Source organism: Dipteris shenzhenensis, chromosome 15 (genome assembly GCF_047967505.1).
Source record: "Dipteris shenzhenensis isolate YYH24624 ecotype China chromosome 15, Dip_SZ_1.0, whole genome shotgun sequence".
NCBI lineage: Eukaryota > Viridiplantae > Streptophyta > Polypodiopsida > Gleicheniales > Dipteridaceae > Dipteris > Dipteris shenzhenensis.
The window spans coordinates 16,412,790-16,427,058 of NC_141610.1; the positions used below are offsets into that span (position 1 = coordinate 16,412,790).

Sequence of the window (14,269 nt, forward strand, 5' to 3'; positions counted from 1 at the left end):
AAGGAGCTCCGAGATAGGCTCTAAGAAGTGAGAAATGACAGGGACATGGCGGACAAGGAGCTAGAAAAGATGCGAAAGGACCTTGAAGATCAGAGAGCCGAAAAGGGGGGTCTTTACAAACGGCTCTGCAACATGCAGAACACATTGAACATTGAAAAAGACCAGATTATGGAGGAGCTGAAAAGGGAGAATGCAGAAACCAGAAAGGTGATGCAGGAACTGCGAGTGAGCTTCAAGACCAGGAAGGATGGGGCAGAGAGCAGCCGAGGTGGAGAAGACAACGAGGCACCTCCCCAGGCTAGGAATGGTGAGCATCATCAAACTATAGTTGACTATGTCTACAAAAGTGGGACATATACCCCTCCATATCTAGTTCTCAAGTGGGACATGTACCCCTACCTCAACCACAACCAGCTCTGAGCAACCACATAGCCTCTTTAGCTAGCAGATATAGCCCTTTCGAAGCAGAGAGGATTCTTCTAGTTGTATGTCAGGGAACTACAGTTGCCAAAGCCCATCTATATTTATAAAGACAGTGTTGCAAGTTGTTCATGATGTGCAGCCAACATAGATGTGGCCTTCATGACAAGGCATCTGCAATCAATTTCCCTGGCTTTTGCTAAATCTGAAAGTGAAACACACACCAAAAAAAAAAAACCATTCTCATATGCTTTTCCCTTACCAATAACTGTGTAAGGAAATACCATACCCTCTGATGATCCATCTGACTCAACTAATCAACACTTAGAAGGCAATGCTTCCAAAAACACAAAGCATGAATAACTGCAAGCAACTATCGTATTTAATCTCAACATCCTTAAGTCTACAACTCTCATAAGCCAATGAGTAATCGACAATCCTCAAGTTGGTATCAACATTTTTTCTTTGAGCATCTTTGGCAGTTGTTTGGGTTTGGGGCAAAAACTTAGGCGACCACGGCATTCCAAAAAAGAAAAATGTGTATTGATCGCCAAAAGATAGCCAAACTTTGGCAGCCCATATCTTTTGATTGCCAAATTCAAATGGGCTCATGTCATATATCAAATTAAATGGTAACACATGATTTACATGAATATTTTGTTTGTTGCACCATTTAATAACTCTATGCTTAGGGAAACAACCATTTTATAACATTATGGCTAATTTTCTTCATCAAATTTAGGGTATGGTTGCCCATTTTAAGCTATCATTTCTCAAGGGTTGGGATGGTGGATAGCCCACGTAGGCTATCCTTTTCCAAGGGGGGTGTCCCCCCCCAAAAAAACTTGGTTAGTACCAATGTATCCACCATTAGCACCCACTTGTATACTGCTTCTACACCAAAAGCTTCTACAAGTCTGACATAACAACAACGGCAAAAGGTGTCAAAGCTTTCTTCAATTGCTTCAAAGCTGCCTTTTCTTTTTATCCCCAAGTGAAAGCTAGTTAACTGTTGGAGCTATTTAGGTCGCTTCCCACCTGTGAGTTCCCCCAAATCAGAAGAGCATAGGGGAGGCGTAACACCTAGGGTTCAGAGATGCCATGTGCGCAGCCACGGGAGTAGAACTGAGAGCATTTGTAGGGCTGCCACAAGAGCAGCACAGGCAACATCGCCTGGCTGCTATTGGAGGGCAGGAAAAGCTCTAAACAGTGGGCATCTTCTGCCCACACTTAGGGCAAGGGCTTTGACTTGGACCAGCAGCAAAGGCTGCTGAAATATGGGCGAAAAAAATAGATCTCAAAGGGCATGCTATTATAGATTTCCTCATACATCTCCAATGTGATACAATACATATTTCTTTTGTGGAAAGTCGTAAGGTCACTAGCATACTCTCCGCTTGGGGAAGCCTGGCTCTAGCAACTTAATCGTTGTGCTATCCACTCCAAGTATGTATATGAGAGTTAGGATTATACCCTTTGTTACCACAATGTGGCCGCATACCAAGTGCTAAAGGATCCGGAGGTGAAAGCATCATTGGTGATGACAAGTCTCAATCTAGTCGCGGATAGATTGCCGTGCCACCTTTGGCTAGCTGCACCATGTTATAGTCCTGTGGATAATTGGTGGACTCGAGGATTACTCGACACCATGCCTGGAATTTTAAGAGAATGGTGTGGGCTGCTAAGACTTGAAGATTGGAGGGATGGACTAGAGATAGGCTGGCGGGTTGAAGGTCTAGTGAGAAGTAGGACATAGTTAGAATGGGGCGACAATGGTCGGGGTTTTGGACGAAGGATGGTCGCCGGTCGGGAGGGTGTTGGACGGTCCGATCGATGTAGAAGATGAGATTTTGTGCACGGAGTGCATCGAAGTGCATCTGAAGTGTTTGGGGAATTGTGCATGGGGATAGTGTGTAGGTTGCGAGCTGTGCGGAGGCCTCTTTGTACATGGCGAATTCTTGTTGTTCCCGGTCTTCCAACGTGGACTCCTCTGGGCGGCCAGAGGTGCAAAGCTGCTGGTCCATCATGGTTTGAACCAGAGAGCTCATCCTTGAGATTTGTGATATTGACCTCCGGTGCTCGAAACGCGTGGATGCTCTATACATGACTAGTGAGGTGGGCATTCCTCCTACATGCTTAATTTGCTAAGGAAATCATAGGGCAGCTAGGACTCAGCATCATCACCTTTGAGCGGCCGCAGTGGCGGGAATTGGCTGTACACCTTCCACGCTGGAGCCTGGAAGCTAGAACAACAGCAAGTTGATATTTAAATTCCGATTCTCGCAATGACAAACTGCACACATTCGAGCATGTCGCGTGTTTGAGCTTTGCAGGAACGATGAATTGGAGGGGAGAACTTATCAGCTGCCCCTTCATACTCATTCGCACAGGGAGCTGAATTTCGTTAAATGGTCACGAGGGATTTTAGACCCTCAGAAGCGTTGATAAGCAGCAATCGAATAGAGTTACTATGCAGGATTCTGATGCTCAAGTGCTCGAGCTCAGGTAGGCACACCTCTCGTGATCAATTTCCTTCTCATGAATTGCGATACCGGTTTTATTCGGTTTTCGCAGATCGGGAATCAAGGTTACGTACAACAGAGCTTATGGTAGGACTCCTTCATGCATCCGTCTCAGTAGTCGGACAAGTGAAGGAACAAAGTCTAGACGGCTTGTACAATTTGTACAATCCGTGTCGGGTAAAAGACATGCTGGAGAAGAGCGAGGCTTGGAAGGGGCGAAGCCAGGGAACCAATATGGGCAAAGCAACTGGTTCGTATTCAAAGCAAGAGCAAACGTTCCTAAACTTTGGAGACCTTGTCTTGTCTGGGGAGAGACAGTCCACCCACACGTGCAAGGGTCGTTATAGGTCTGGAGAAAAAGTGGATGCGGTAGAGGATACTGGTTGGGAGACGCTGAGTTTAGAGGAGACACTCAGCACTTTGGACGAGATGGCTGGGCTACCTTCGGTCGCGAACGTTCTTTGCATCTTACGTAAATGCAGGAAAGGAAAAAATTTAACGTACGCCAAGCGTATACACGCACACATTTGCAATAATGGGACGGAAATCCATAGAGTTGTTGGGAACTATATTGTGCCGATGTTGGTGGAATGTGGAAGTGTGTCAGTTGCGCAGCACGTATTCAATAGGTTGGTCAATAGGAATGTACATTCATGGACTTCGCTCATATTAGGGTATATTCAGTCTGGGCAATCACAGCATGCTTTCAACTTATATCACAAGATGCTAGATGATACTGTACAACCTAGCAGTTATACGCTTATGGCCGTTCTAAAAGCTTGTGCTAGGCTGAAAGACGTCGAAAAAGGGCGAGAGATTCATGTGGAAATCGCACAAAAAGGAATTGAAATTGACCTTTTTGTTGGCAGCACAATGATTGATATGTACGCCAAATGTGGCTCACTCATAGAGGCACAGGAAGTCTTTGACAAGCTGCCAGTTCGAGATGATGTGTCCTGGACCACACTAATTGCAGGATATGCTGAACATGGACCTTGTCAGGAAGCGTTGAAGTGTTTTGAACAGATGCAACTGGAGTGCGTCTCTTCAAAGGCTGGCACTCTTATTTGTGTTTTGAAAGCTTGTAGCAGCATAGGAGCCATATGCAAGGGCCGGGAAATACACGTGGAGATTTTATTAAATGGATTCGAAAAAGATCTTTTAATTAACAACACTTTGGTCGACATGTATGCCAAATGTGGCTCACTTCGAGAGGCACGGGAAGTCTTAGACAAGCTGCTGGTTCGAGATGTAGTATCTTGGACTGCACTAATTGCAGGATATGCTGAACATGGGCCTGGTCAAGAGGCGCTCATTTGTTTTGAACAGATGCAACTGGAGGCTGTCTCTCCAAATGTCGTCACATATGTTTGTGTCTTGAAAGCTTGTGGCAGCATAGGAGCCATAGGCAAGGGCCAGGAAGCACACACTGAGATTGTGCAAAAGGGATTTGAAACAGATATTCTTGTTGGCAACACTTTGGTTGACATGTATTCCAACTGTGGCTCACTCCTAGAGGCCCAGGAAGTCTTTGACAGGCTGCCATTTCGGGATGTTGTGACGTGGAACACACTTATTGCAGGATATGCTGATCATGGACCTGGTCAGGAAGCGCTACAATGTTTCAAACGGATGAAGTTGGAGCATGTCCGTCTGGATGCTGTCACGTTTGTGTGCACTTTGAAAGCTTGCGGCAGCATAGGAGCAATAGGCAAGGGTCGTGAACTGCATGCAGAGATTGCACAGAAGGGATTTGAAGATATTTTTGTTGGCAGCAGTTTGGTTGACATGTATGCCAAGTGTGGTTGCCTTTCAGAGGCACAAGAAGTTTTTGACAAGCTGCCAGTTCGACAAGTTGTGTCGTGGAATGCACTGATTTCGGGATACGCGGAACATGGATTTGGTAAGGAAGCACTGGAATGTTTTGAGCAGATGCAGTTGCAGGGCATCTCTGCAAATGCTGTCACTTATGTCTGTGCCTTGAAAGCTTGCGGCATCATAGGAGCCATAGACAAGGGCCGAGAAATTGATGCTGAGATTGCACGAAAAGGATTTGAAGGAGGTCTTTTTGTTGGCAACACTTTGGTTGACATGTATGCTAAATGTGGATCACTTACAGAGGCACGAGAAGTCTTTGACAATTTGCCATTTCGAGATGTGGTGTCTTGGAACACACTTGTGGCAGGGTATTCAGAACATGGGCCTGGTCAGGAGGCACTGAAATGCTATGAACAGATGCAGGCGGAGGGTGTCTTTGCGAATGCTGTGACACTTGTTTGCATTTTGAAAGCTTGTGGCAGCATAGGGGCCGTAGACCAGGGTCGAGAAATACATTTTTATATTGCACAATTGGGACTTGAAAAAGATATTTTTGTTGGCAGCACTCTGGTGGACATGTATGCCAAGTGTGGCTCACTTTCAGAGGCACGGGAGGTCTTTGACAAGCTGCCAACTCTACATGTTGTACCCTGGAATGCAATGATCAAAGGATATGGTTTGAACCACGAGGGCAACATGGCTGTACAATGTTTTGAGGACATGCTAGAACAGGGCGTGAAGCCTAATGATATCACATTCACCTGTCTTCTTACTGCGTGCAGCCATACCAATTTGGTATTCAAAGGTCAGGAATTTTTTTTGGTGATGCGAGAAGATTATGGCATTCCACCTAGGATCGATCACTTTACTTGCATGGTTGATCTGCTTGCACGATCAGGACATTTGTATGAGGCAGAGAAATTTTTTGAGAATATGTGGTCTCCTCCATCTGAAGAAATGTGGACAGCTTTATTAAGTGCCTGCAAAACTTATGGGGAGGGAGAACTAGGATGGAAATGCTTCAAGCACCTTGTTGAGATGGATCCAGAATCTGCTTCCTCATATGTGCTGATGGCGAACATCTATGCTGATTCTGGGAGGTGGGATGATGCTTCAAGAATAGAGGAGCTCAGGAAAGATGCAGGAGCAAAAAAAAGGCCTGCAACTGCTGTGATAGAGGTGAACAAACAGGTGCATGAGTTTGTCGTGGGTAATGACCAAAGTAAGGAAATTGTAGTAATGTTAGAAACCTTGAGTTCACGTGTGAAGGGTGAAGGGTATGTGGCAAATCTAGATCTTGTGTTGAGGCCCAGTTCTTATGAGGGAAAGGAAGCTGGTATTACATGAACAGGCATAAAGATGATAATATTGTTTGGCCTTCTCAAAACAAAAGTAAACCATGGCCCTCCAACACAAGGTAAAGGCCCTAGAGGAGCATCTAAAAAATGTTGTCCAGCACAGAACAAGACATGCTAGCTGTGACGCATGCAAATAATGACGTAAAGAGCAGAGGGGCTGCCTTGAAGGGAAGGCTGAGGAGATGAATAAATTTAGCTCAAGCTCAGCAGGTAGAGGATGATATGCATGCTGAATGGAGTAGTAAACTACAGATCCTGAATCAAACCAAGGACTCAACTAAAGACAGATCAAGGTCTAAGAACCCTTCACATTCACAACACAGTAGAGCCTTATTGGAGCTTTGTTCCACTGAAGTTATCCTCGTGCCTCTACTCTAGCGTAAGGGAACCTTGCAGGGAGAAGGGTTCTGCTTGAGCTTGTCAAGGAGTTCTAATGAAAGAGAGTGTTTCGGGCAAAGTAGTGACAAGCAAAAACTACGTGATTGAGGATGGGGGGAGAGTTGAGACAGCGCACATACTGCAGGCATGGTGCAACTGTACAATACAAATATAGGCTGATCACCCCCAACAGGCAACTGCAAGCTACCACACCTGGCTAAAAGGGTATTTATATTGGCCCTTTGAATGCACATGCTATCTAGCGTTATAATCCTTCCAAGCTTTGTTGATGAGCTAGCTTTGGCTCAATAGCTGTACAAAAACACTCAGTTCTTGCATGACTAACTACCCAAAACAACCATGATATTCTGACATTACATTGAATTCATAGTCGAAAGAGATGGACAGTGCCAACAGCACCAAATACAAGTTCCCAACCTGCCAAGGCTAGGCAGTTGTAACAAACACACTAGCTAATTATTTGTCTAACGAGTCTGCTCATACTCTCTCACTATGTGTGGAAGCATAAGTAAACTGAAAGAGATGAATGCAAGTGATGGCTCACAAATACTGCTGTTGCCTGAAGCTGAATTTGTAGGATGAAGGGAGGCCCTCCAGAGCTGACTTGACCAGCAGCAAGGCTGACCTGGTCTATAGCTGTTCTGTAGCTGATGCCCAACCTGCTGACATTAGCGTATCCTAATGCAGCCTTATGACTTCGCTGCTCCTGACAGGGCCTGTAGTTGCTGTTGCAGCCTGTGCTGGACTATGTGGCAAGTCTTGTGTAGATGTCCACATGGCTGCTGGCGTCTTGCTATTGTATGGCTAAGTATCTGGCAGCGATACCTTGTTTGTGCTGCCTTGGTCCTGGTGTAGACCAGCAGATGGCCATAGGGCTGAAGCATGCTCATGACATCCCCAAGCTAAGGAAGATCGAAGGTTTCCTTGTATGCTGAAGAAAATGTGGGTGCTGGTTTTAAAAAATTATTCCATCCATGGTGCCTCGTGAGAACCTGATGCTTGAACTTGATTCCATACAAGCGTTGCCCATGCTGGTTACCCCTCTTGAACTTGTGTAGCAAGATCTGCTCTGGATCAACCATCTCTATGTTGGATTATATCAAGCTGCCCCACCTTTGAATTATGTGTCAAAGCTGGTCCCACATATGGCTTGAGCCCTGACATATTGAAGCTTGAATGCGTGGACCACTTTTGGGAAACTGAAGCTTCATGGCTATGCTGTTGATGACCTTCATGATGGAGAAGGGACCAAAACTCCAATGCGGGAACTCGGTTCTTCCCAATCTGCTTAAGACCTTCTTGATGAGACCTTCTTGACCTTTCTTTGACACCACGTCTCTGTGGTGCTTGTTGGCTTGGGTATGGTAGGCTGTTTGTGCTTTAGCAATCTTCTCCTTTACTGACTCCAAGATCTGCTCATAACTCTTAAAAGATTTGTTTTGCTTCACATAAACCTTCTTAAAAGTCCTTGTGAGAGAAGAGGCTTGAACTTCTTGCCAAGTACTACCTCATGTGGAGTCTCGCTGAACACCCCCAACCTGGTCAAGTATCGTCTGACCGAGGAAACTCCAAGCAGGAGTATTCAAACAATGCTGCCAGTACACCCCTAAGGGTTAGCTAGCAGCACATCTCCCAGCTTGAGTTCTAGACCACCATGGGAAGCTATCTAACCTCAAGGTTAGAACATGCATCCTATACGACATGCTTCTTCCCCTAGCTGCTATTCCCACTCCAATAGGTCTGTGGTCTAGAGGAGGCGCCAGCTCCTTGGATCCTGAATATTGAGTCCTTGGCTCATACTTCTAGGCCCATCTATCTTTAATAGTTAGCCCTAACTTTATGTTAGCCGTGGGATCCTGAATATTGAGTCCTTGGCTCATACTTATAGGTCCATCTATCTTTAATAGTTAGCCCTAACTTAATGTTGCATGCATAAAGTAGCTTTACTTCTTGAGTCATGCTTTTCCCTAATTAGCTCTGCTAATCCTAGAATAACTATGCCTTTGTTAGACTAGCCCAATCCATAGGATCTAACCTCATCCATGCTAGCTCGAGTCTCAAGCTTAGGTTAATCCAATCTTAGGTCAATCTCAAATTAGACTACATCCTAATCCTAGACCCAATCCAAGATCATAGGTTACCCCGGCCTTGACACTAGACAATCTGGTCTTGGTTAATCCCCTAGTTAGCTTAAATCACGGATGTAACATCCTTCCCCCTTTAAATTGGATTTATGTCACACAAATGTGGATAGAAGCATAATACCAATGTTGTAATATTTTAATATCATGTCATAGTCCACCAACCATACTTCCCTTTTAGATCTGGATTCAACATAGTATTTGTCCAAAAGCCTTAGAATTCATCTTAACCCATAGGCTAAAAAGAAAACAGATTCAAAAACCAAGTACTACATTCTTACTTTCTTAACAGTCTTAAATAAACCAATAGTAACAACTTTATTGAATCTCATGATCTTAAGTAAGCCACTTGTCACTCTACACAAAATCCATTGGGATGATGTAGTGGGAGATAGAGTATCCTCACTCTCTCTTTTGCCCAATACTAATTGCAACTGCAAGATGATGCACTCAATACACAAAGTGAGCTGTGGATGTGAGTGAGAGAATTAGAGGGAGAGAATGTAGTGGACCTCCGAAGAGGAAATAGATACAATTGAATAATGAATGCCCAAAGGGCTGAATATAACTGTATGGAGGGACTGAAACCCTCACTGCAAAACTAGAAGACTAGACTACCTAGAGGAGGTGAATCCTCACTAGATCCCTGAAGAGGCTGAGGCTACCTTGCTGGTCTGCTGCGGGGAGGCCTGACTCTGCTGCTCTGAAGGCTTGAAGGCTTGAGGAGTGGATGAAGAATGAGGGCCAAAGGTTGCCCTTTTATAGGCTGATAGGTTAGCCTAGCCGACTTGGTCAGCGCTGATTGTTGACCTAGTTGGCTGGTCAACGTCGACCATCGACCAAGTCGGTCAAAAAGTCAACATTGACAAAAAAATCAATGTTGACAAAAAAAGGCAACGCGTTGACTTTTGGCTAAAAAGTCAACTCTACGTTTTTTGACCTGCGATGACGTGGTGTTGATTGCCTGTTGACTGTGTGCTGATTGCTGATTGCGCGGGGTTGCTTGAATGGTTGTACGGACGTCTACGTGGCCGTTGACTTGGTTGCCTACGCTAGCACTAGCTAGCATGGCCACGAGCGTGTGGATGCTCGTGACATCCCCTTCTGCTGAAACTCAAACTAGGATACGAAAGAGGCTTCCCATCGTGCTGACGGAGGTGACTGTCTATGGTATACCCGGTTGATAAATCCTGATCCGAATGCCTAGTTCCTGAATCCAAAAATGGTTGTTGAACTCATAAATCCTAATCTGCAAGTATTGAATGCCTGGATTTGGTGCTAACTTCTGGTATGGATATTTGTTGTGGGTTAATATTCCAGGATGATGCTCCCTGTGGTTTTCCTCGGTGCATATAGGTGATAGGGACGGAGGAAGACTAGGTTTGAGAGAGGCATCCTGATCTTGGTGTAACCCCGTTGCCTGTTGTAATACTATATCCTATTGTAACACTGTACCCTGCTATAATATTGTCTTGTTGGCATCGGCCTCGAACCCCTTGAATGACTGATATCAAAGGTCGAGGTGGAACACCCTTACTCCAATAGATGAACTTGGACCCATGGCCTGGGATTTTGACATCCAAGCCTTGGTGCTGATAATCTGGTCGGACTTCGAAGTGGTGCCACCATCGTGCTCCCAAGATGACGTCTACTACCCGAGTAGGTGCGACCTTGAGTGGTCGATGGCTAAAGCTACTTGCATGTTGCTCTCTATCTGCTACCCTAGAAATGCACATTCAAGGTCATTGGTTCCATTGGCGTAAGAGGCAACTTTTGAGCTGCTTTGGTGGAGATGATGTCCTTGGAACTACCTGAGTCTGCTAGGATAAGGACATTCTGACTACCGACCTGTCCATAAAATTGAAACATATTGGGAAACTGGCGAGGCTCCCCCTTCTGCTGAGCTTCAAGCTCCTGGATGACTACTGAGGTTGTCCCTGTAGTCTGTTGTTCATCAAGCTCCTCAATGACTACTGAGGTTGTTGAAGCTGTTGTTGAACCACTTGACATGGCTCTTGCTGTTAGAAGCTTCTGGTAATGCGGGCAATCTTTCTTATTATGGCCCGGCACATGACAATGGAAGCATCGGTTCTCCTTGGCATAGAGTGCTCGTGTCGTATCCAAGTACCCACCATAGCCATTGCTATCTTTCGCCATCCAACTCTTCTTCTGCTGCCCATTCCCACCATCACCTGGTGTGGAATCTTGGCATTTCTTACTGTTGACCTGCTTGGATCCTTGACCCTTGTGCATGAGCTCAAAATTCTGAGCAAGCTCATATGCACACTCATAATCCTGTGGCCTGAAACTTCTGACATACCACTGGATGTCTGTATGTAGCCTATGGAGAAATTTGCTCAGCTTCTGACTGTCCTCCAACTCCAACTGTATGAACACTTGAGTGAACTTATTGGCATAATGATTCACCGTCTTGGTGTCTCCCTGGCATAGTTCGTAGAACTGACTTTGGAGCCTATCCAAGTACTGCGGTGGCAGGAACCGTGATCAAAGATCTTTCACGAATTTCGTCCAGCTGTAGAGAGGTGTCTCCTCGTCTGCATCATAGTGGTCCTTTTCCCACTTGAGCCACCAGGTGACCGCCTCGCCTATGAGGTGCATGAATGATAGGATGCACCGCTTGTTGTCCTTCGTAGGCATCACTGAAAAATAACTTTCGAACTGATTGAGCCATGAAGTCAACACTAAGGGTTCCTGCTTACCATCATATCATGTGAAGTTGAGCTTCCCTGGAAAAGAAGGCTTTGCTGGAGGTGGAAGTCTCTCCTTTTCTCCCCCCTCTGGTCGAAGTAGAGAAATGAGAAGCTACCGATCCCGTTCTTCCTTCTCTTCTCGAGCAATACGGTGTCGGAGCTCCTTGGCTTTTCGAGCCTCTCGATCATGTTCGTCTTTTGCTTCTCGAGCTGCCCTTTCAGCTTCCCGAGCTTCCTGATCGCGTTCTTCTTTTGCTTCTTGAGCCTCTCGATCGCGTTCTTCTTTGGCCTCCCAAGCTAGCCTTTCACGCTCTTTGGCGGCCTGCTCATGATCTTCCTGCATCTCCTGAAGTTGGGTCATGCGGTTGAAGAGAGCCTCAGATTGTTGTTGCTGCATCTGCATCATAGCCTGCAACATGGCTGTCATGGCAGACATGGAAGTGTCTGTAGGGTTTCGCGATGGTGGAGGCACTGAACCCTCCCCTCCTGTGTTGGACTGCTCACTGGTGCTCATGGTGTCCTTATCGGATCTTGTTTGGACTATAAACGGTGGGGCTGTCCCTGACTGAACTGATCCCCCCAACTTCTGAAAACGAACTGTCCCCTCATGCTTCAAGGTGTAAAGACCAATGGGTGAAGACGGGAGCTGGCCCGATGCACGATGAAGTAAGGGAGGGAGCAGCTAATGGAGTATGATACTACCACTAGTCCGTGATAGGTTCAAAATTCAAAATTCAAAAAAATAAAATAAAATTGAATTTTGCAGAATAACCCTCTATCTCAGGAAAGAATCTAAAGCTCTAATACCAATGTAGTGAGAGATAGACTATCCTCACTCTCTCTCTTGCCCAATACTAACTACAACTGCAAGATGATGCACTCAATACACAAAGTGAGTTGTGGATGTGAGTGAGAGAATCATAGGGCGAGAATGTAGTGGACCTCCGAAGAGGAAATAGATACAACCGAATAATGAATGCCCAAAGGGCTAAATACAACTGTACGGAGGGACTGAAACCCTCACTGCAAAACTAGAAGACGACTACCTAGAGGAGGTGGCTGTTGACTTGGCTGCCTAGGCTGGCACTAGCTAGCATGGCCATGGGTGTGTGGATGCTCGTGACAGATGACCTTTTACAAGACTCCTTGCCAAAAAGGTAAACATAATACTGTAAAGAATCAATTATTTGAGGTTCTCAAACAAAACTTCTTTCACAATTACATTGGTCCCAACTTTACTTAACATTGGACAAACGGTTAGCCCTAATAACATTTAAACATTATTTAGATACCAATCCATTTGGATGGTACTAAACCATATATCAATTATTAAAATTGAGGGCCCATTGGTATAGGTTTCAAATGTCATAGTCCACCAACTATACTTCCCTTTTAGATCTGGATTCAACATAGTATCTGTCCAAAAGCCTTAGAATTCATCTTAACCCATAGGCTAAAAAGAAAACAGATTCAGAAACCAAGTACTACATTCTTACTTTCTTAACAGTCTTAAATAAACCAATAGTGACAACTTTATTGAATCTCATGATCTTTAAGTAAGCCACTTGTCACTCTACACAAAATCCATTGGGATGACCTTTTACAAGACTCCTTAAACATGATACTGTAAAGAATTAATTATTTGAGGTTCTCAAACAAAACTTCTTTCACAATTACATTGGTCCCAGCTTTACTTAACATTGGACAAATGGTTAACCCTAAGAACATTTATACATTATCTAGATACCAATCCATTTGGATGGTACTAAACCATATATCAATTATTGAAATTGAGGACCCATTGGTATAGGTTTCAAATTCCTAACACTTAAGAATTTTGATGCATCCATTAATAGTGTATGTAGTGTCCCATATCAAGGTAGACCATTCATCAAGATAATGTATCTAGATCATCATAAGCATAGACCTAGGGCTCTTTTCTTAACTGCTAGATCATTGCAAGCCTTGCTGGCTCCTCTGAGCCCATGGTTGCATTTTATTAGTATTTGTTACAAGCTTTTATGGAAGCTCTATGACAGGAACTATCTAAAACTCACATTGAGCCTTACAAGCCTTTGGTGGGATCTAGATTAAAAAATCAAGGCCTTAACAAATCCATCTTTGTGAAATACTGAATCTATTGCTAGATTGTAGAATATCATTCATGGCTTTCTCTTTGCTCTACCTCTACAAAAGAACAATAGGGCTTCCCAGAACTGTACACAACCAAAATACCTTGGACTTGAGAGAAAGGTAAGGGTGGAAATTTTGTCAAGTACATCCTCATAGCCAATTCTCAATGTCCATCAAGCTTACTCACGTGCCAGGATAATGTATCTGGCTCTTGTTCCTTTAGCTGCTAGGCTTATAGGACCAATAAAATCTATGCCCCATTTCTCAAAAGGTTGATCGGTTAATATTCATATTAGGGGCATCATATCCGCTTTATGTGGGATTTTCACTCTTTGGCAAGGATCGCATTGCTTGATAAACTCAACTGCATCTTCAAAGAGATTTGGCCTCTAGAGGCCTGCCTGTAACACCTTACGTGCCATAAAGTAAGCACAGCGAGGTGACCACCTACTATCTTGGAATGTGCTTCTTCGAGCACGTCTACATATTGGTGTTTGCACACACACCTACGCATGATGCCATCCTTGCCCATGCGGTAGAGTTGGCCTGCAATTAGTTAGTACGGCGCTGCATCTTTAATGAGTTTGCAGGCTTTGTCCCTCTTGAGGGTTTTATCCATAGGTAACTCGTTTGCCAAGTTGTGGCCTATTTCAGATGCCCATTCTAGAATTATATCAATGAGAAAAAAGGGAGCATCTGGGAGGTCATCCTTGACTCCCCTTGGAGCTTCTCTGTTGGGAATCCTCGAGAGGTGGTCAACTAGGATG

The 14,269-nt window shown here is 44.7% G+C and overlaps 1 protein-coding gene across 1 annotated transcript; it reads left to right on the forward strand.

Moving 5' to 3' along the window:
* The first annotated feature begins 2,596 nt into the window (after positions 1–2,596).
* On the forward strand, positions 2,597–6,761 carry LOC147893448 (pentatricopeptide repeat-containing protein At2g33680-like). The gene has a single exon (XM_087385884.1). The coding sequence runs from the start codon at positions 2,829–2,831 to the stop codon at positions 6,105–6,107; it is 3,279 nt and encodes a 1,092-aa protein (XP_087242010.1). The 5' UTR covers positions 2,597–2,828; the 3' UTR covers positions 6,108–6,761.
* Positions 6,762–14,269: the final 7,508 nt, after the last annotated feature.